General features: G+C 39.8%; 2 protein-coding genes across 2 annotated transcripts; one reads left to right on the top strand and one right to left on the bottom strand.

Moving 5' to 3' along the window:
- Positions 1-12,467: 12,467 nt before the first annotated feature.
- Positions 12,468-15,230, bottom strand: mix23 (mitochondrial matrix import factor 23; the record flags this gene model as incomplete). The annotated part of the gene is made up of 5 exons (XM_080854735.1): positions 12,468-12,791; positions 13,403-13,462; positions 13,707-13,853; positions 14,491-14,616; positions 15,153-15,230. 5 exons carry the CDS (start codon positions 15,228-15,230, stop codon positions 12,741-12,743), a joined length of 462 nt encoding a protein of 153 aa, XP_080710861.1. The 3' UTR covers positions 12,468-12,740.
- A 511-nt stretch (positions 15,231-15,741) lies between these two features.
- On the top strand, positions 15,742-21,166 carry fam162a (family with sequence similarity 162 member A). The gene is made up of 5 exons (XM_080854897.1): positions 15,742-15,932; positions 16,457-16,561; positions 17,056-17,167; positions 18,910-19,018; positions 20,637-21,166. The coding sequence occupies exons 1-5, from the start codon at positions 15,884-15,886 to the stop codon at positions 20,787-20,789; spliced, it is 528 nt and encodes a 175-aa protein (XP_080711023.1). The 5' UTR covers positions 15,742-15,883; the 3' UTR covers positions 20,790-21,166.
- Positions 21,167-22,276: the final 1,110 nt, after the last annotated feature.

Here is a 22,276-nt window from a genome sequence, read left to right on the forward strand (position 1 = left end):
TATTGTCAAGTTACCTGTGAAGTTTCGTGTGTCGATGATTCGCTGGCTGGAGCGTGTCTTCTTTATGACAGATCCTCAAGTGTCATCAACATGCATTTGCTGGTTATTTAAACGCCGCAGTTGTGTAACTACTGGGCGTTACATGTCCACACGTGCACTTGGTGATGAGGTTATAAAACCTTATGAAAGGATATCAAAGTATGTGTCAGCTTATCGTGACTTTATGATGGTGTTAACAGTGTTATGAAATAAATAAATCAATGTTCAACTTTTTCTGCAAGGAATTACTACGTTTACAAAGACATATATATTGTATGGCAGGTCTCTCGAGTTCAGACTAAGAAAGCCAGTTAGTGTTACTGCTGGATCATTTGCATGTGTCTGACATAATCATAAAGGAAATGGAGTTCAATTTTTTTTTAATTCCACAATTTTCTTGTCTATAGCCCTTGACTTGAAGCAGTGAGAACCAGTTCATATTGAAACTGAAGAAGTGTGAACTTGCGTAGTGTTAAGGCACCACAGACCGGGGTTCCCAGTTAAATGATCAGAGGTTAAGTAGAGCTACATAGGCCATAGGTTATGACAGAAATATGGTTTGCTATAGTCTGCAAGAAATATGGTGTCTAGCTAGCAACAGCAGCAGAATGCTTTAAATAGCTCAGCATGTTTTAAACTTGTTTAAAGTAATGTTTATTTAAGCATAATTAGAATACTTTACTGTCAATGACGATTGTGTTGTGAAGTTGCAATTGTAGCCTACACTATACCATACGGGATTTGTATATTTTCTAAATGGATGTTGAATTTAGTTGCCCTTCAACTGTTCACCCCAATATGCCATACCGTTAACAATGATTTTAAGACATTTCGTCAACCTATAGCCTGTAGCTAGAGCCTACAATTCGGCATTGCTACATTGTATTCGAGTGCGTTTGTTCTGTAAATGGATCCATCAGAGGAAGGATGGAGCCTATGTTACAAAATACTGGCTTTCAGTTTCACACTATCTCTTCTAAACTACACATTTTTAAATGTCGTTACTCTCTACCCAGTTCTCCCCTATTATGTCCGTCCATGCCTGCATCACTGTATCATGTCATACATGTCTCAGACCAATGTAACTACAGTCCAATGCCTTTTAGACTTTTCTAAGTTGTCTGACATGCCTTGATGTTTTTGTACATTTCCCTTAACTAAAAACATTGATGCACAAATGGAATATCTGATTATATTCCAGAAGACCTCAGCAATAATATCATGTAAGCAAAAGGAATGTAGTAAAAAAAGGTTTAATTTAAATCAAATGTAAACATACCCTTGGAAAAACCTTCTTTCAGAGGTGCTCAGACTTGAAAACACATGGTAAAGATGTATTCACGAGAGTTGGTGTAAACAAACCTGGGACACCTCAGTCATAGACAAAGGCCATTACCTAATGGCCCTGGAATGTCTTTGTGGCCCACTACCCCCGGAGGTTTTCTCGCCACACCATGACCCAATGGAGATCACTGAATATCATATGAATAGCTGTCATTTTCTAATGGCTGGGTTCTTAGCAGCAGAAACCTTACTCAGATACTAAAATGTGCAAGACATCAGTTCTACTCGCCTGACAAAGTGCTTTTTTATTTTTTATTTTTGAACTGTATATATTTTAAAAGAAAGGGGTTCAATGTTTCTGTGGTTGTTCTTTTTTATGACTCTAAGACGAAAACTCGCAGAGCTTTACATTTTTTTTGACAAAAAATAAAAATACCCCGGACGAGGGATATGGACTGACGAGTGTTACCACTAGAAAATGTTGGCCCCCAACTGCAAATCTCAAATGCTCCCTCAGTTATTACACCCTGCTGACGGCCACGGGTCTGTAACACGTTGGCTGTCTTTGGCAAGTTAAACAATACTGAAGAGAGCCACATTCACAGTATGTAATACTCAACTGTAAGGGATTCCTGGACAGCCTGCTGAACAGTAGCCAGTGTCAAGTATATTTAGTCCTACTCTTCTCTGTTCTTAGAGAGCATTTGCACAACACTTCATCATTACCACATGATTTCTCATTTATATTTAAGCAATATAGTACGAGTGCGAGTGGGGTAGCTAAGGGATATTCCCACGGGTGGTGTTCGGCCGTAGCCACGAGTATATGAGTAATACGTATCATTGTCACAACTTTACATGTTTGGTTTACATGTTTGCAGTTAATATTAACAACGTCTGAAAAAGAAATACTAGGTGAAGTAAACATCAGAGATGCTTTGCTACAAGCAGAAAACTGCAGGAGCTACGATACAGTGTTACAGGTTCCTCCTTACGGCGTATTCCTTGGTGGAAGTGTGGTCAGAGCATTCGCATTGCTGGAAAACCCTTCTGCATCCTCAGCAGGTATCTCATGGTCACCAGCGTTTCGCCCCTTAGCCTGTACGAAGGACGGTGGGGAAATCAAATTGTATAATAAGGTCCACAAGAGAAATATTTATGGTGGGCATAAAATGTAAACTTTGACCACAGGAAGAGGGAACTGTAGGCTGAAGACCAACCCTGCAGCTTTCTAAAGATGAATATGTAAAAGGAGGGACTCAAGATGGGTGGTATAGTTCTTATCATTGTATTGTTAAAGGCAAAGTCCTTGGCTAATCCAATACACATTTTGTCAAATTCAGCACATTTCTCCTCAAGGCCCTGTAGTTGTCTGTTCTGTGTGAAGAACTCTGGTGTTCACACACAGTTTTGGTTCTGTAAATGGGAAACAAGTGGCTCTGATGGAGAGATGCACAAACCCAACCTCAGAAACGTTTCATCGGAAGACATTAATGGGAGGTATGTATGTATTTTATTTGGTTGTTGAGTTCAAATACCAGCATTTATTTGCCAAAATCGAGGACAGCATTTAATCTTATTTAATGTTATGTGATTCGTAAGTCACTATATAGTCTCAGTAGCTGAGGTAGCAAGTCTAGCTGTACTATTGGCATATAGGCAATGATGTGTCCTTGGGCATTCCCATTTTTATCATTACATTTATCATCACAGGTTTACCTACTGTGGGTTGTTTCTATATTCCTGACAGTGGCATAGATCAGGCATGTTTCTCTTTTCTTAAAAGGAAAACAAAAATTCCAATTTTTATTTTCTTTGATAAAACAAATAAACACAGTTTGGATACCCTAGTCTTTTTGTTGCAATTTGATGGGACACATTAAGGAAACTGAAGGCAGTGGCATATGTTTTATTTTAAAACTCTTTCAAATGAGGTGAACTTTCAAAAGCAACACTGGTAAGTGTTTTGGTGAAATCTCAACATACTGTTTTATATCATTGTAAAACAAGTACACAGTGAAGTAGTCCAGTAAGCAAGTACAGCATATGCCAGCAGTGGTCCGGCAAAAACATATATTATAGTAGTGTATCATACCATAAATTAGGATGTAAAAAGTCAACATGTCTTTATGTTAAGATCTTTCAACTTCTCACTGCACCCGGTAATTACTTAAGTCTATCCTGTCCTCTAGTGGTGACTAGTAGGCACGACATTATTGGAGAGACAGATCCATGCATGCATGCATCCATATCTTGATGGCACACCACTGATGCCAATGGCCTTTATCTCTATCTTAGATAGAACATAACTAAAGCAATGCAACATACTCTGAAGCCATAAATGTTTCAAATGTCAGCAAAAATAGCCACGCTTGACTAAAAGTCCTTTTGTGTCTATCATGCACGGATGTCAGTTTTACACAAGGTCAAACAAGCACAGTTCGACCCTTCTTATCACCTCTGACCTCACCTTAACATGGACAGAAGGTTCCTTAGGTCCTAAGTTACAAACACAGAAACACAGAAAAGCCACGTTCCTGCTTACATAAGTACATGATTCATACAAGGTTATAATAACAAGGTTATATTATGATTCATACAAGGTTAATACATTAAGTCATGAACAGTGTTTCAAAATTAATTCTATCATTAGCAATGCAACATGACACTCCCCCCTCCCATCACCCCTCAAGTAGGCTACCTCTCTACACTCCTGCTCATGTTCCTCCCCCGGTCCGGCTTCTACCAGGCCCTTGTAGAAAACAGATAACAGATATATTACCAGGAAGGGTGTGAGTATGGGGTCGTATGAATGTCAGTCACATGCCAGATGTTATGGTTGTAATGTTGCAGAATAAGTACCAAGACATTCTCATATTTAAAGGCAGAGGCCACGATTCTGGCGAAAGATTGCTTGTATCTGATCTTTACAGTCAATCAACTGTTAACCCTCCCTGGCATGTTCCTGAGGCAACGTGCTGATTGGTTGGGTTTGTTTATGGCTTGGTCCAAACCACTTTGTTTGTTTCCCATTAACAGAATTGTGAATGAACACTGAAGTTTTCAGCATGTATAAACAAGACTGCTTGAGGGCAGTGAGGAGTAATTTGCTGAATTTGACAAAAAGGATGGATCAAAAATAAAAGAATGTGCCTTTAAATGAGAACGCACCATTTTGGTCTTTTTTTTTTTTTGGTGCATCAACATTTGTCCCCACTGAAACAAATCTTCAAACAAATATATATAATTAAAACAAATAAAAAGGACAAGACAAGCTTTATTACATTAGAGCTTTATTACATTATTGATCACATATTCCTCACAGATTTATATAAAAAACGACACAAAAATGTAAATCCGACCAAAAATGTATATCTACAAATATGCATACACTGTAAAAAAAACAACCTAATTTTACAGTTAATAACTCTACATTTTTACAGTGGTTTTCTGTTTTGTGAAATTGTATACAAAACTACGTATAATAATGGAGGTTACCTATAAATTAAAAACACGACTGCTATTTTAAGGATAATGCCAATAATGACAAATTACATGGATTTCTATTATTATTCTATTATTTATACATAATTTTTCCATTTTTCTAAAATACATGCAAATGTAAATAAAATTACACTGGAAATCTGAAATTAAATATGTAGCTCATTATATAAAGGTTTATGTACATACTAACAATTTATCATGTTTCTATGTAAATTTACAGTGAATTCCTCAAAAATTCAGCAAACCCATTTTCATTAACCTGTTAGAACCTTGATGTTTTTTTGGCAAATTCTACCTAAAATTCCATGCCCAAATGTAAAGGCCTACTTTTGAGTCTTAAGTATAGTATGATGGCAAATTTCAATTTGATGTTACAGAGTGCCCCTCAAGCTATGATAAAATACCTTTAGAGTACCATATATGTTATCTCAAATTTTAGAAAGATGTTGATAACCTTCCCAAAATATAGGCGCCCCCTAATTCTTTTTCCTTTTGGATCTAGATTACTGTGGATTTAAGTGGGAAAATGAATTGAAATGGCCAGTTATGTCATAAAATTGTGTGCCCCCAAGGGTATGCCATCACCTGAACAAATGGAACTGATATCTCATCCCAATCAAAAGTTAGAAGATAAATAATCGGTGATCTCTCCATATACTCTTCCGTGACTCTATTTCAATCTTCTCGTCATCCAACGGTTGAAGCTCTTTCAATGCTGCTGTTACCCCATAAAAACAATCTTTTTTGGGGGCTGATTCACTGTTTTATTTGTAGAAGCCATGATGATGTAGAATAAATGTGTTTCGTTGTACAACTGCATTTCGTTATAGAACTGTCTAAAACTTGCGTGGCTAAACGGCAAAACAAATGCACGTGAATTACTGATTACATCCCACCTTCTCTTTGCATCTCATTGGTCTACAGTCATGATTGACACATGTGTGGACCAGTCAAGGAAAGTATTAGTTTATGTTTTCCACGTACAGACTTAGCAGAGTTTACCATAGCAACCATGGACATATGATAGCAACAAAATAGTCTTGGGTGCACGCGTTGTGTCAGACTGACAGGTCAGTCAACCTATGATATTAGTTACAGGTTCCCGTATCTTGCTGGCTGATTGGGTTATCCTGATAAGATAAGACTCTGTAAAAGGTCGGGATAGCCTTCACGCTTAGAGCAAGATGTTACTCATAAGAGGACTCAGGAGGTTGAAGATGTTAGAAAGATGGGTATTTTTATTAACCCAAATAAGGCACAAAGGCAGTAAAAACACTGACAATACTAAATCAATATAAAAAATACAGTTTTCACTAAGGACAAATGAATGGCGTTCAAGCCACCAACAAATAAGCAATTCACATAAGAGCACATGTATAAAAAGGACCATTAACTGGTCAGTGAGAGTTCGTAAGGCTCGCGCCTTATTAAACACGATCACTCTCACTATGAAACAAAACAAAAGCAAATAAAAGGACCAAGGTAACTAGCCCATCGTGAGAGCTCCAAGGACTTACGTCCTATTAAACTGGCAACTCTCCTGAACAAAGAAAAAAGGTAAGTTTAAGTAGCCTTAACAAGCACCTTGAATTGGCTCATACCAATCATTGATTTCAGGTGTGTCAATCAGCAAGGCACCAACACCTGTGGCTCACAGCAGCCATACCTAAACAATCAAACTCCCAATCAACTAGGAAACACAGACTACACATGGTAGCAATTAGGCTTGGTGCCGGCATAGCCGACACATAATAAAGCAGCCAAATCTCATTAAACATAAACTCCATATATCGCACCATCTTCACAACACAAACTTAGACACTAAACACCGGTTGACGAACGGTATGAAATATGACAATATGAAGTATGATTGTTAAACTAAATAAACAGAACATTTCAGAGACAAGACATTGAATTTGTGCTGATTTTAACTGAACAAAGACATGAACATCAAACATGTAACACACACACACACAAAAACACCTTCACCCAGTCCACAAAAGCAGCAGCCTACAGGCTGCAGTGGTGGGTCACACAGGTGCCCCGTCACAGACTCACTTTGTTCATTCGGTTAAAATCAAGCCACCCCTGAACTAAACACCACTATACATATTTGGGACCCATTCTAACGGCATCGTCAAGCCTGGTCTAGTCACACAAGAGCATTGTCCAAATTCCCTAATGCTGAATGGGCACTAAATCCAACAGACCCACTCCAAAATCTTGTGGAAAGACTTCCTATAAGAGAGGCAGCTGTTATAGAGTAGTTTTGGAATGAAATGTGCGTGAAACTCATATATGTGTGATGATCAGGTGTCCCAATACTTTTGACCTGACCTAACCTTGGATCTGGCTGGCCCAGAGCAATGCAGAACAATAAAGACGAGACAAGGGGGAAATTACTTTGCAATTGTGATGTTCCTGCTGAGCTCCGCTCCGGCCACGCCCCCTTCAATCACACAAGCACATACACCTGTTTCACTCTCACTCATGCTCTCAGCTGCATGTCATCAGTATCATTCACCATCCCAGCTGCACTGCATTCAGGTCCCCAATCACATGATCACACACACCTGATTCACTCCCTATATATAACCTGCACTCCCCTCACTCCGTGTTTGGTCTTGTCGCTACAAGGGCGAAACCTTTGCCCAAGTCTTCTAGCTCTGTGGCCCACTCTACGTCCCTGGGATTCTGCCTTCCGGCCACCGGCAACTACAACCCCATTGTCAGCTGGCTTCCAACCCAGCAAGCTCTCTGTCCGTGGGCGTCCAGCCCCGCAAGCTCCCTGTCTGCTGGCTTCTGAGTCAGCCAGTTCGGTGCCGGCAGACTTTCAGGACTGCATTATCCAGAGTGCCGTGCATACGGCACCGGGAGTAATGTGACTGTCTTGTCCGGCTTGTAGCCGTGTACCTCTGTTCTTTGCCCTTGCGCACAGTAGCCAGAGTGAGACTGCGATCTTTAGTTCATGTTCCTAGATCTTTGTGTTAGAACTCTGTCTGTTAACCCTTTCGTGGATTTGTATACTCTGTTTATGTTTGTGTCCTGTTCCCCGGCTGTACTCCATCAATAAACTCTGCATCACCTGAAACTCTTCAATCACAAACCCTGCGAGTCAATGTTTGAAATAATTGTCTTCCAAAATAAAACCATCATTTTACAATCTTGAGCATGTGTCAGCACTTTATTGAATGTGTTTGATCATAAAAATGTAGGAACAATCTGTAAAATGACAGTTTCTCTGCTAAATGTGAATTGCCGTCACTTAATTGAAGGCGTTTCATTGTAATACTGCCACTTTATTGAAGGTGTTTAATCTTAATTAAAGAAGCCTGACTTAATGAATGGTGTTTGTTCGTAATAAATTAGGAAGAATCTGTAAAATTACAGCATTTTTTGCTAAACTTGTAGTACTGTCACTTTATTGAAAGTGTTCGATATTAATTATAGATACAAAAATCTGTAAAATAACAGTTTTTCTCTGCTGAACTGTTAGGGCTGCCACTTTATTGAAGGTTTTTAATCTTAAATATAGAGGAAAACATTGTAAAATAACAGTGTTTCTCTGCTATACTTTTAGTACCCTAACTTAATAAAAGGTGTTTGCTCGTAATAAATTAGGAAGAATCTGTAAAATAACAGTTTTTCTCTGCTAAACTGTTAGGGCTGTAACTTTATTAATGGTGTTTGATTGTATTCATTGAGGAAAAATCTATAAAAAAAACAGTTTTTCTCTGCAAATCCTTAAATGGAAATGTCTGTAAATATAGGGTTTTTGCACTTTATTTGTATTAGGATGTTTTACTTTAATTTTGCGGTTTTTGTTTGGCAGCCATAGCTGCCAGTAATTTACTGTTTTTTTACTGATTTTTTTTTTTACAGTGTATAGTATATACAGTATAGTACAAATTACACAAAATACAATTAAAGAATGACTGTGTGTAAAAACAAATCCTGCTCATGAATAGTCGCAACCCAGACACATTTCAGTCTTACGATGCCATGGCATGCAGGTGTTTTTCCTAGATAAATATCTTTTTCTGCCTTTCAGCGATCTCTATCGGTGACACAACCTCTTCAGTATCCATGCCTGAGTAGAAAGGCCTGGTGAAGTGCCTCCACACCACTATCACGACCCTCAGAACAAACAGCAGGCACGCCAGACCCAGCAGCACAGCTGGAGGAGCCGAAACAACATGAGTCATTTGAATCAAACAACTCTCAAATAAAAAGCACACACTGATAATAGCGCATTAGATTCACATATACATGTATTCAGGGTGTTGCACCTACCAATAAAAATCCCATTGCGACTGGGTGCTGCAAAGTCGTAGTTCTTGGTCATGTTACCGATCAGAGCCACAATAACCACAGGGTAGATGGTCAGGATGTAGCGGACATATTTGTCAAGCACAAAGTTCTCAACAAGGAACCTGAAAGGGCAAAAAGCATATATGGATGAGGCACTCAAATTGCAGGCAATTTGTTATTCAATACTTGAATTCTTAATTTATTTAAGTTAAGTAATTGTACTTATACAAGGCTTACCAGAGGACTAACACTACGAGCAGGATGGAGAGACACACAGTGCCGGCATCCTCTGTAGACAGCTGTCCATTATAGTCCATCACCACGGCGAGGTTGATGAGAGTGGCAAGTGTTATCCATGCTGTGTAGATCCCGATGCCATTCTGGACCTGCAGGAGCACAAACGTCTTTGATCTGCTAAAACTGCATTTGCTCCTTTTCCAATAAAATATAGCGTGTGTAAACAAACAGTACATATAAAATACACCTATATCTTAACCCTTTTCACCAAGATTAAACTATATGAGTAGTTTCTCTCTGACTCACTAGAACACGGACAAGCCACAGGTCACGATTCTGGTATTTGTTAAGCCAAGCACCATAAACTTTCAGTCCATGACAGGAGAAGAATATCATGATGTAGTTTGTCAGGGCTATCAATGCCATAAACACAAGTGCTGCAATCATCTCCCTTAAGAGAAAGGACACATAAGTCACAACGACATTACATTCAGTTTTATCAGAAAAATGCTTTGATACATGTATTGTTGAGTTGTAAAGTAAACTTACTCTCTGTCCCATAGGAAAAGCCATGCGATATTACAAATCATGTTCAAAATCCAGGAGATAAAGAATCCATATGGTAACACAGATGGACTACAGTATTTGTAGCCATAAGAATTCCTGAAAAGATGTAATGCAATTACAGTTATAACCAATATCAACATTTTGACAGCAAATGTGTTCATCTTATGATGATCAATTAACTACAAGTATAGGGAGCGCATCCGTACCGTAGGCAAAGTGTACAGAGGATGTAGACCATCATAAAAGTCAGCCAGATGTAAATAACCACCCAGATAGAGAAGGTCCAGCCAGACGGGGTGATCTGTGTGTCATATTTACTTGATATATTTCCAGTCCTACTCAGAAACGGTGCTGAGGACCAAAAGATCATGACAAGGATTAAGAAAATGAGAATAAAGGCAATAGAAAAGAATGTGTTCCACCATTACTTTATTTATGCACTGACTTTATCCTTTAATATTATAACTTACGTGCTCCCGGTCCTGCGAGGATATTGAACACTATAGCAATGATGTAGGTGACCAGTGATGCCAAAATTATGGCAAATCGACCAATGTTGTGGCCCTCCATTGCAATAACCTGTTCCAAACCATAAGGTTGTTATTTGTTAATCATGTTGTCCCCTTGTCCTCAGGGTCAAAATTGACCCGCCTTCACAAAACCCCTAAAATAAACCCACTTAATTTTTTTTGAAACCCCAAACACAACAACCTGTCATTCATCATAAATGTTGTGAATATCTGGGGTAACTCTATGAACAGAAGATTAGGTTTAAATTGTTAATATATTACAGGGAAGAGGGGTTCTCTGCTGTTAACCATAGTGGTAGGTCATTTTTGACCCTTAGATAACACAAGGATGAGAACAGTGTTGTGTGCAAATTGATGAAATGACCGAAACAAAACTCGCCAAAACTACACTATGTTATTCACCAATTTGTATTTCATAGCCTACATATTACTCTAAACCGTGATAGACCACATTACAGATAAGCTTACATTTCAGAAAGAAAGTTATCATAGACTCTATTTTAAGTCTAATCTAACTGCTGTTCTCTTACCTTGTGAGGATGGAGTCCGACTCAGAGTTTCAGTGCAGTTCACTGTGATGGCAGGTGAGGCCTTTTAAGACTATATAAACACTGTACTTATGCAAGTTACGTATTGTTGTGTAACACTTTTGTCTACACGTGACGTGATTTGGGATGGCTGGCACCGCCTGCTGGCATGATAAATTGACCAAACCCTGAGTAAACGCGCCAAACTTTATTACAGTGGACTTTATGAAAAATAAAACTTACACAACTTTTTTCATGAAATAATGAATGATCGATAGTGGCAATGAGTTCAAGGCAGTCACTGGACCAATGAAAGGACTTCTTCTGTGTAGCCGAGTTAGATAATGTTTCCCAAGGATTTATTACTTTATCCAGTCTTAGGTTTTGCTGATTAAGATGTGCATGTGTGTACTGGTCCACATCTATTGTTTTCATAAGCAGCATGACAAATTGCTTTAGATGTTATTACCTCCAGCAAGGTGGTTATGCGATCGGGTCCGTTAATTTATTTGTCCGTTTGTCTGTCTGTGGACAAGATTTCTCAGAAACTACTGGGCGGATCTTTCTGAAATTTTCACAAGAGGTGGATCTTGGTCCTGGGACACCCATTAAAATTTCAGGATGATCCGGATCTGGATCCTGATTTGTGTACCTCCTAGCTGGAGGTCAGAAATCTCTGATTGCTCTTGTCTTTCTGTTAATTTGTGTAACATTTAGAAGCTTGATATGCTGCCACTAGCAATGTTTACAAAACATGCCTCCAAATCTGTGAAAACACTTTTTGCTGTAAAAGAATTCATTTTGTGGCATAATGAAATGGGTTACATTATATAGTTCCATCTAGGACTAATATTTATGGTGGGCATTAAAAGTCAACTTTGACCAGATGACAGTGAGGTCTTTTGAGATGAGGTGTGACAACAGATAGAAAACCCAACCCCTATATGTGTGTGTATGTATATATGTGTGTGTATATATACACACACATATATTTTCAATTTATACAGGTCTCATTTATCTTATCCTAGAAAAGAGGAATGTATGGTTTATCTTATATTATGTTTACAGTCAAGGTGTGGATCACAAATTATGGACCATTCTGATGAGATTTTACGTAATTTAAGTAATTCCTGATTTCTACTAGTCAATTGTAAAAATTCTTCATCAGGGTGTGGCAAAACACTGTTACAACACACTATGAACGGCTTCTGCTTGATAATATGTCAAGCTCAAGTTTCCCTGTCAGCTCAGACCCTCCAGGATCAGCCCCGCTTTTTAGTAGATCCTCAACGGAAGAGGGGGCAGCATGAATGGCTGTGAAAGGAGCAGAGAGCCCAGACGAGACTGTAAATAAGGGTGTGTTTCGTGTGTAAAGAATATATATGTTCCGCTTTATGTATTGAACAATGCACAAGTACTTGTTCGTAAACCCCACGCATTTTCAAATCAACCACAGACAACGAACTGCCACTGGAAAACATTTCTTTGTTTAAAAAAATCCATTTTGTACATTTTCTGAGTAAGAAAAGAAACCGAGGCAGTTGACTACAGGTGCCTGATCTCTGAGACACCACAACAATAACCAGCGGCGGTGGCAGTTAGTGAGGGGCGAGGGGTGTGGACGGCCTAGAGGTCAGAGGTCTTTGAGGCCTTGTGTCACAGCTTGACTCAAGTTCTGGTCCACAGCCAAAACGTATGGACCTGCAAGTAGTTCCCCTCATCCAACCAGAGAAGGTCATCTTCACTGGATCTTGGAAGGGGTGTAGTGGATCCGGCACCTTTCATTGAAAACCTGTGAAAATAACAAGAGGTTACACACCCCCTCAAGGACCCATAAGGCACTACTGTAGCCTCTCCAAAGAAGATGCATGTTAGAACACATGTCTGGTCCATCGAGTTTCAACCGCCTGAACTAGTCCAACACCTTGTAAAAGTGGTGTTCAAAGCAGATGAAAAGCTGTGGGCGTAGCGGCCCAATCTCATTCTGTTCCCAAGTCCCCTCCCTTCTGTCCACTCCACCCCACTTTTCATGCTCATAAAGAGATCGCCACAGGGAAAAGCCAACGCACAACAAAGACGGTAATAAAAGTGGATTACAAACGGCAACCACTACACAGAAAGGCTACACATTCCGAAGGAAACATGCAAATATCAGTTATGAAATATTATAAATAGGCATCTACTTATACTATTATAACTGTTCTTGTAGTGCTTTTCAAGTTTTCGCATCAAATCAGCTGTTTTTTGTGTTTACATGACGTTATCCTCCCACTTACTTTGGAGTGCAACAGCTGCAAGTGGGACTTTATGAGAACTGATACATGGTAATGAAGTGGTAGTGAATAATGGCCTTATGAGACTGATGTCAACGTAGCAGAGCTCTGAGGTTATGGTCATTCTTACCTTCATACTTCGGTCATTGACAACTTCTTCAACATTCAGTTCAGATTGCATCAGTTTTAACTGCAAATAGAATTAAATCACTTTTACATCTCAAAGGGAAGACTGAAACTACTTTCACAAAATCTCTTTTCATTAAATGACACACTCATCCGAAAATACAGTATAACAATTACTCTGCTAAAATACATGACAATGTAACATTGCATGAAGCACTTTAACGTAAGGCCTTTTCCCAAGTTTCTGCCATTGTAGAAATTATCAAAACAATTCACGCTGCCCTCTAGAGGCAACTTAAAGGAACTACCTTGGTCTGCTCTTTCCTGAGTTGCTTTATGAGTGACACGTTATCACTGTCCTTCACCCTCTCTTCCCGTAGTCTTCCCACTACAGCTGATGTCTCTGCTATGCAGCCCTTTATGGCCTTGCCTCTGCTGGTATGGGCCTCTATTAGCTGAAACATACAAAGTTGAGAAGGACAAAAAATTACATTGTGCACATATCCAGGACAGAAATAATTGAACGATCTGTGACAGAGCATTAAACCCTCTCACACATATACATACACAAACACTCAGCACATACGTCTGCACATACTGACAGTGTTCAAAGATAAATATCCTTTGCAAAAATCATTCTGGCAGGCCCAAAAACACAGGATAACAAGAACGCATTCCCATTTGTCTCTTATAACCCTGTATCTATGTATAAACATGATGTGTATACACTTCATACAAAGGTAATATGCTCTTAGTTATATCCATACGTTTAAGAAAAACACTGCAAACCAGTATTTTTATAATTGGGTTTTGTAAATGTATATTTGCCAGGTTTTCTGTGACAGTAGGAGGCATGTTAAGATTGCTTAGGATCAGATAAGAGAGACATCACAGTCAAGGTATAGATGTCACAGACCGTAAACCATTCAAGAATGTTAAGTCCAACCTTAACCTTACACTAACCTAGATAATCTCTTGCTCTCTCAGACAGACAGACAGAAAGACAGAAAGACAGACAGACAGACAGACAGACAGACAGACAGACAGACAGACAGACAGACAGACACACATATCAAAGAGACCATCACACACAGATTCATAAAGAACTTTGCATGTCTGGGCGGCATCCACTTTGCCAGAAAAAGATGCAGTGGGCACGGTGGTGTTGAGCGTATGGACAATCCGGTCATCTTGGGTACGCATAGCTTTCAGGACTTCCTGTTGGAAAAGGGGGGGGGGGGGGAATCAAACTTATTACATGTCATTATTTTGATATAGGAATGGTATGGTATGGTACATTAAAAACACTAGTATGCCAGTTGTGATAACTAAATGTGCTTTAACAATTAGGAAACTGCATGGTTCTATTATTATTCAAATGTCATAAGCAATGTTCTATCTGAAAAGGATAGCTTGATTAAAGGTAGCAATGCTACACATGATCCATAGTCAATATAGTATAGTATGCTAGTTCGAGGAGCGACAATAACCGTCGTTTCCTTGGTGTAGATTTACCTCGTAAGTAAACATGGTTAATCACGTATTTGGTCAAACAGTGCACATTGATCCCAATGACTGAAACCATTTAGCTAAGTTAGGCTACTCTTCGACTAGTGAGGGTCACTCATTCTGCACAGCCGCGTTATGCAACAAAATAACACGCCAGAAGATTTGTCACAATATGTTTCAATATGAAAAGTACAACCATTTTCTCTTCCCAGTACGGTTGATAATACTGCTTGGTGTACCCTTACCTGAAACATTGAAAAGTCCTCACAGTTAAGTGTACCACCGGGCGCCGCCATATTGGTCTGAAGGGTCCAAGCGCTCATCAAGTATTATACCTGCCCTAGCGATTGCCTGAATACAAACGTTTTATGTTATTTTACATAGTGCCGCATAAGTTACCTTTAGTGAATGACGATTCATTATGTATTGATTTAAGACTAGTTGTGTCACTGCTCACAAGGCTAAGGAATCAATTAAATTCATACCGCTGAGTGCAAACACCTTTACAACAACATTATGACTAACCTTGTTCTTTTAACTTTTCAATTTTAATTTGGTAATATATGTACAATAAGCCAGAGTTTAACATTTTGATGATCCTCTTCTCAGGTACTAAGTTAAACGTAAATGTATGCATGTTTTCTGCAGACAACAAAAGCATTAAAAGAGTGAAGCACGCACGTCTTTACAATCTTTAATCTTGGAATAATTCAGCTTTACATACATGTCAAAGTATGATTTTATGTAATAGCTTTATCTGAGACAGGCGCATCCAATTCGCTGCGTTTGTCACATGGGTCCTCCAACCGCTGTTACGTTTGTTATGTAGGAAACTGTTCTGTGCTGGCTGCTAGTTGACTTTCACCAGCAGAAGTAGTCAAACCTACGCGATTGTAACATTCATTTTAAACAGCTTCATGGCTTAAGAAACCTAAGCACACTCGTCGCCACAACTTCTCGACACCAATCTTTAATCATGATGTTCAATTCGCTCGTTAGATCTCGTCCTCTTGGCACTTTATTGGGTGAGTACAGAGTGTCTTTGTTTTGGACACAGGTTGAAGCTGGCTAGTGAGCTAACGTGAGTGAACGTATGTTGAAAACTAAGGGGTGACTTTAGAGGACTGTATGTGGAGCATTGGTGTCGGATTGCTTTACTTCGTGAATACTTTTTCATAGTTGTCTAGTGGTCGACACACCCATTTGGCCTCGTTCCATTCAATGACCTGTTCCCATGTATTGACACATTTATTGATTGATTCATTCACACGTGCTTTGTCACACCTGGTTAGGTAGCCTAATCTGGGTAGTTATGATGGCAAACTCACAGAGTTTCAGATGTTTCCATTATAAACAAATAACTATTCGTATAGAATATATCTAGAAAAGCATATCCGAGGGCACATTGTATGTTAACATCTAGTGCTATCCAGTAGACTTTCTTTCTTCGTGTTTCTTAGGATGGTGACTTCTTAATATTGCAAAGTCATCTTTGTAATTCGCTCGGAAATGACACGCGTATTTGTCATCATGACGCACTGTTTTGCAGCGCAATGGCGTCGTCAGACTGTTGATGCTACTTGTAAGAGAAGAATGTGTAACAAACCTTTGGAGGGTGCCACAGAAGGGAAGCCCGCCGTAGCAGCACAGAAAAGTAAGTTCCTCACGTCTACCTGGGACATGATCTTGGAGCATGTATCACGCCAATGTCATCCATTCCTAGAAATAGCCCGAATAGTGTTCGAACCTAATCCACTTAATTTCAAATAGATTGCAATGTTAGTAGAAGGCTTACTAGTGATGCTTTACTGCTGTGTATCAAGAACGAGTGTCACAGGTTAAATAATACATTTTATCATTATTATCCGAATCAAAATGCCGAAAGATTTCTTCAAATACGTTTTGGGTCTTCCAATGAGTGTGTGTGTTTTGGCATGGTTGTGTGTTGAGGATGTCTGTCCCTGTTGTATAAACAAGGGTAAGGTTCACACTTTTCCCACTGGACACTTGGGTCATAGTTCTTAAAGAGCGTGTGAAATAAGAATTCTTCATACACATGCTTACAATATATTTATACCCAGACCAGGAATATGTGTGATGTGTGATATTTACCCAATCATTTATCTGTATGTGGCTTATTCCACCCAGCATCACATCTAGGCTTCAAACTGCCTGGGTATCGGCCGTCCGATTTTGACAAGAAGATGCTCATATGGACAGGCCGCTTCAAGACCAAGGAGCAGATTCCCGAGACTGTTTCGTAAGTGACCATTTCCTGTTTACATTTGGGATCACCATCATCCGGACCGCCATAGAACCAGACTCGTTGGTTGGAGTGATATAATGACAGCATTACATGTTGCCTGCTGGCGCAACTTGAAACCCTTGTCCGAAGGGTTCAAAGCAGGTCTCTGACATTAATTGCTGTAATATCTGATTATCTGGGGAGTGTTCCAAGAACAGGACAACCCTGGAGACTTCACAGAGAGTAGCACACATGTATTTCATGTCCACGGTGTAAAAGGAGTTGAAAAATCTAAATTAAGGAGTTAATAATTATTGGCAATAATCAATAATCCAATGAATCTTATATTCATCTCCCTTGATGCGCATCACTGTATAAGATTAAACCTGTTTCTTGACTGATCATACTCAGTCTGAGTCTCCATCAATCTTTTAGCACATCGGTTCCCAAACTGGGGTACGGGCACCCCCAGGGGTACGCAAAGTGGTTCAGGGGGTTACGCGGGGGGAAATTTGATTTGTGTGAAAAAATAAAAATCAAAAATCAAACTGACATGAAATCTTAAAGAGTCTGAATAACCAAGTCGCATTGCCCAAAAACTCATGTATACCCATATTTAGCAAAATAATTACACAGCGAAAAATAGATAGGCCTTCAGGAAGGACGGGGAGACAGAGTGGGGTAACGCGCCTGTAAGCAGGGTGGGTACACTGCAGCATACACCGAGAGGCTCTTGCTGCCAAGGGAATGCCTGTCAGCTTAAAGGACGTTTTAGACACTACAGTAAAATAGGTGAACTTTGTTAAAGCCAGGCACCTGAACTCTTGCATATTTACTGCATTATGCAGTGAAATGGGCAGCGACCATACGACGCGATTACTGCACACCATCTTGGGCTGTTTGTCAAGGGGCGAAGTATTGACTCGTTTCTTTGAATTGAAAGTTGAGCTTAAAATGTTCTTTACTGACCACAATTTTCACCTTTCACATTATTTGCAAAATGACGAGTTTCTTACACGACTAGCTTATCTGGGTGATATTTGTTCTCGTCTGAATGAATTTAATCTTGGATTACAGGAGGTCTCCGCAACCGTATTCAATGTACGAGATAAAATTGAGGCTATGATAAAGAAGTCGAAGCTCTGGGTAGACAGCATGAACAACAACAAAACGGAGGTCTTTCCGTCGTTGCATGATTTTTTTTTCAGATATGACAGTGTCCAAATGCGCTGTCAAGACTTTGATGCCCTTTGCCACCACATATTTATGTTAGACAGGGTTCTCAGCTCTGACGAGCATGAAAAGTAAATACAAGCATAGACTGTGTAGAAGTCGATTTAAGATTTTCTCAAATTCAGCCAGACATTGCAAAACTATGTGCATCCTCTCAAGCACACCCGTCTCATTAACCTGTGGTGATTATTTCTGGCTGAACTCTGATCGGCCACGCCCCCTTTTCAAATTCAATGCACACATTTCTGCACACTGTTTAGTTTATTTATGTTCTTATAGTTAAACACTGTTCGTTTGTGTTTTTCCGGCAAATCTTGGTTTTCATCTGGGGGGGGCGGTTACAAACATGAAAAAAAATGATGGAGATTGAATGTCGGAAGGGGTACGCGACTGTAAAAAGTTTGGGAACCACTGTTTTAGCACAACAAAAGTGCCATTAAGTGTCAGTTTATTCAGTTTTATCTATCACATGAATCATGGCTTTTTGGATGTTCAGCTCAATGGAAATACCTTTTGTTCTTTAGGTTTGAGATGCTTGATGCTGCCAGGAACAAAATGCGTGTCAAAGTCGCGTACGGGATGATGGCTACAACCATTGCAGCTTGCTTGGTCATGGTTTTCCTGGGCAAACGGGTGAGAATGATTCTGCCTAAATCACAAATGTCAGCCTAATTGACATTTCAGTGTTCCATTTACATTTATTCATTTAGCAGACAGTCTTAAATGACCTTAATATATATATATACAGTACTGTGCAAAAGTTTTAGGCAGGTGTGAAAAAATGCTATGAACTAAGAATGCTTTGAAAAATGTAAACAATAAATGTTTATTTTTTATCCATTTACATGGTAAGACTGAGCACAGCAACAAGACACAACGTAGTTCTACTGCATCAGCAGGGTCTCTCCCAGACAAAGATTTCAAAGCAGACAGGGGTTTCAAAATGTGCAGTTCAAGCTCTTTTGAAGAAGACGTTGAGGATCGTAGACGCAGTGGTCAGCCAAGGAAACTTAATGCAGCTGATGAAAAACACATTAAGCTTATTTACCTTCGAAATCAGAAGATTTCAAGCAGTGGCATCAGCTCAGAACTGGCAGAAACCAGTGGTACCCAGGTACAGACATTTACTGTCCGGGGAAGTCTGGCCAGAAGTGGTCTTCATGGAAGAGTTGCAGCCAAAAAGCTCTACCCCGACAAGGAAACAAGGCCAAGTGACTGAACTAAGCACGAAAACATAGAAACTGGGGTGCAGAAACATGGCAGAAGGTGCTCTGGACTGATGAGTCAAAATTAGAAATATTTGGCTGTAGAAGAAGGCAGTTTGTTCGCCGAAGGGCTGGAGAGAGGTACAATAATGAGAGTCTGCAGGCAACAGTGAAGCATGGTAGAGGTTCCTTTCCAGTTTGGGGCTGCATTTCTGCAAGTGGAGTTGGAGATTTGGTCAGGATGAATGGTGTCCTCAATGCTGAGAAATACAGGCAGATACTAATCCATCATGCAATACCATCAGGGAGGCGTATGATTGGCACCAAATGTATTCTGCAGCAGGAACATAACCCCAAACATACAGCCAATGTCATTAACAACTATCTTCAGCTTAAAGAAGAACAGAAAGTCCTGCAAGTGATGGTATGACCCCCACAGAGCCCTGATCTCTACATCATCGAGTCTGTCTGGGTTTACATGAAGAGACAGAATAATTCTAGGAAGCCTACATCCACAGAAGATCTGTGGTTAGTTCTCCAAGATGTTTGGAACAACTTACCAGCCGAGTTCCTTCAAAAACTGTGCACAAGTGTATCTGGAAGAATTGATGCTATTTTGAAGGCAAAGGGTGGTCACACCAAATATTGATTTCATTTAGAATTTTCTTCTGTTCTTTCACTGCATTTTGTTAATTTATGAAGAATTGACGAAAATAAACTGTTAACACTTCCATTTTTGAAAGCATTCTTAGTTTACAGCATTTTTTCACACCTGCCTAAAAATTTTGCACAGTACTGTATATATTATTTTGATGGATTTGACATTTTGTCATTTAGAGATTTCTTCCTAGTAGTATCAAATTATCAAACACCAGATCCTGTTAATTGAGTTGTAGTTTGTGTACATGGGGCACTCAAGAGAGGCCCATTACCAAACTCAGTTGGTCAAACGATCGCAAGGACTGAGCTCCTTCGAGATGCTTCACGTGTTGAAATACCAACCTGTATCATCATACGTATGTAACTGAGTCACTCTGCTACCCTAGGGCGTGAAAAACCATGAATCGCTCATCGCCCAGAACTTGGAGAAGAAGGCCCGCTGGAAGGAGGAGGGCCAGCGGGAGAGGGAGGCAGCAGCGGCGGAGGCTGCGGCAGCAGCAGCTAGCACAGCCGGTCTAGTCACTGTAAAAGCCCAGTGAGGGACATGGTGGAGTAAAACTCCACTACCCACATCCTCACTTCTCTGGATACCTCACCTCTGGACTTTCTGTTGTGCCCCCTGTCTGTAACTTGTAGGTAGTGCAGCCCTGCATCAGGACCAGAGTAGGCACCAAGTCCAGTTCTGTTTAGGGCTTCACGCGATTGGATCTTTGCGGGTTCCAACATATATCCTTCTGCTAGAGGCAAGACGTCAGTGCTGAGCGCATAGAAATATAATTGAGTGGTCATTTTTAGCTGCCAGATATGTAGAAATTCAGCTTGTCTCCAAGATATTTCTCTGCCAAAATGGCTTCTATCAAACCATGCTTCTGTTTTAAAAGAGATGTATTAAATAAGGAAGTGATCTGCCCCTTAATATGACTACCGTCTGCTTTGTAGGACCCAGTGGTACCACCTGAAGATATGTTCTTCCTTTAAGCTGTTATATATTGCATTTCACACATCATCTGGTTGAGGCTGATGGTGGCACTGGGTAGAATTTCTGGTTATAGTGTTGATACTGACTAAGAGCTGGGAAAGTATTTGTCATTGCAATCAATCCTTTAAGAGCACTAGCTGCCCTTTTTTTCAAAGTGTTTGCACTGCCATTAAAATTACAAACTGGGCAATGGGCCTTATTCCACATATTCTTAAGTGTCTTCTTAAAGGCGCATTAAGGATTAATAGCTATTCGCTAAAGGTATGCTAGCAGCTAAAACTAACGAAATCTCTTGAAATGTGCTGACTTTGACATTATGACAAACTAATTACTCAACGACTGTCCTTACACAGTCAAACATCAATCATGTGCAACACAAGACTAAGCAAGACGGCAAATAAGCTACTTACTAGATCGGCAGAAGGTAATCAAAGTCAGGTCGGCGGGCATCGGCAGGCAAAACTACAGAGCGCAGTTATATGCCTATCGACCCTGCTATGCCATTGGCACAGAAGCAATTCTCCATATTAAAAGTCATTGTAGCGCCCCAATTTTTTTAAAGCTGTTATTTTAAGGTTAAACTGCTTATCCTAACCCTAATCCTGAAGCATAATTGTTGCATATTGTGCCTTTAAATATCTTATTCCGAACTTCGAAGGACCAACGTAAGAAAAGATCTTCACTGGATTCATGAACGCCTGGAAATGGTTTCTTACACAGCCAAAGTGTTCTCAGCTGTGCTCCCCCAAATGAAGATTCTTAAATTGGAGGCATGTTTTCGTACACCTTGATTTGCATACATACACGCCCCGCCAGCTCCTTATAAGGGCATGGAATGACTGTTCAGTTTAGAGGGTGTTACCATGAATATGGAATAGACTTGAAGTCAGACCAACCAGAACTCTACAATGATAAGTTTAACAAAACCTGACATTAAAATATGAAAGTGAGTATGTGTGTGCACATTGGAGTATGTAAATACTGAAATCTAATGCTGACCTCAGAGCTGTGTTGCTATAAAAGTCACAGAATAATTCCAGTTAGGAC

Source organism: Sprattus sprattus (assembly GCF_963457725.1).
Source record: "Sprattus sprattus genome assembly, chromosome: 17".
Taxonomy (NCBI): domain Eukaryota; kingdom Metazoa; phylum Chordata; class Actinopteri; order Clupeiformes; family Clupeidae; genus Sprattus; species Sprattus sprattus.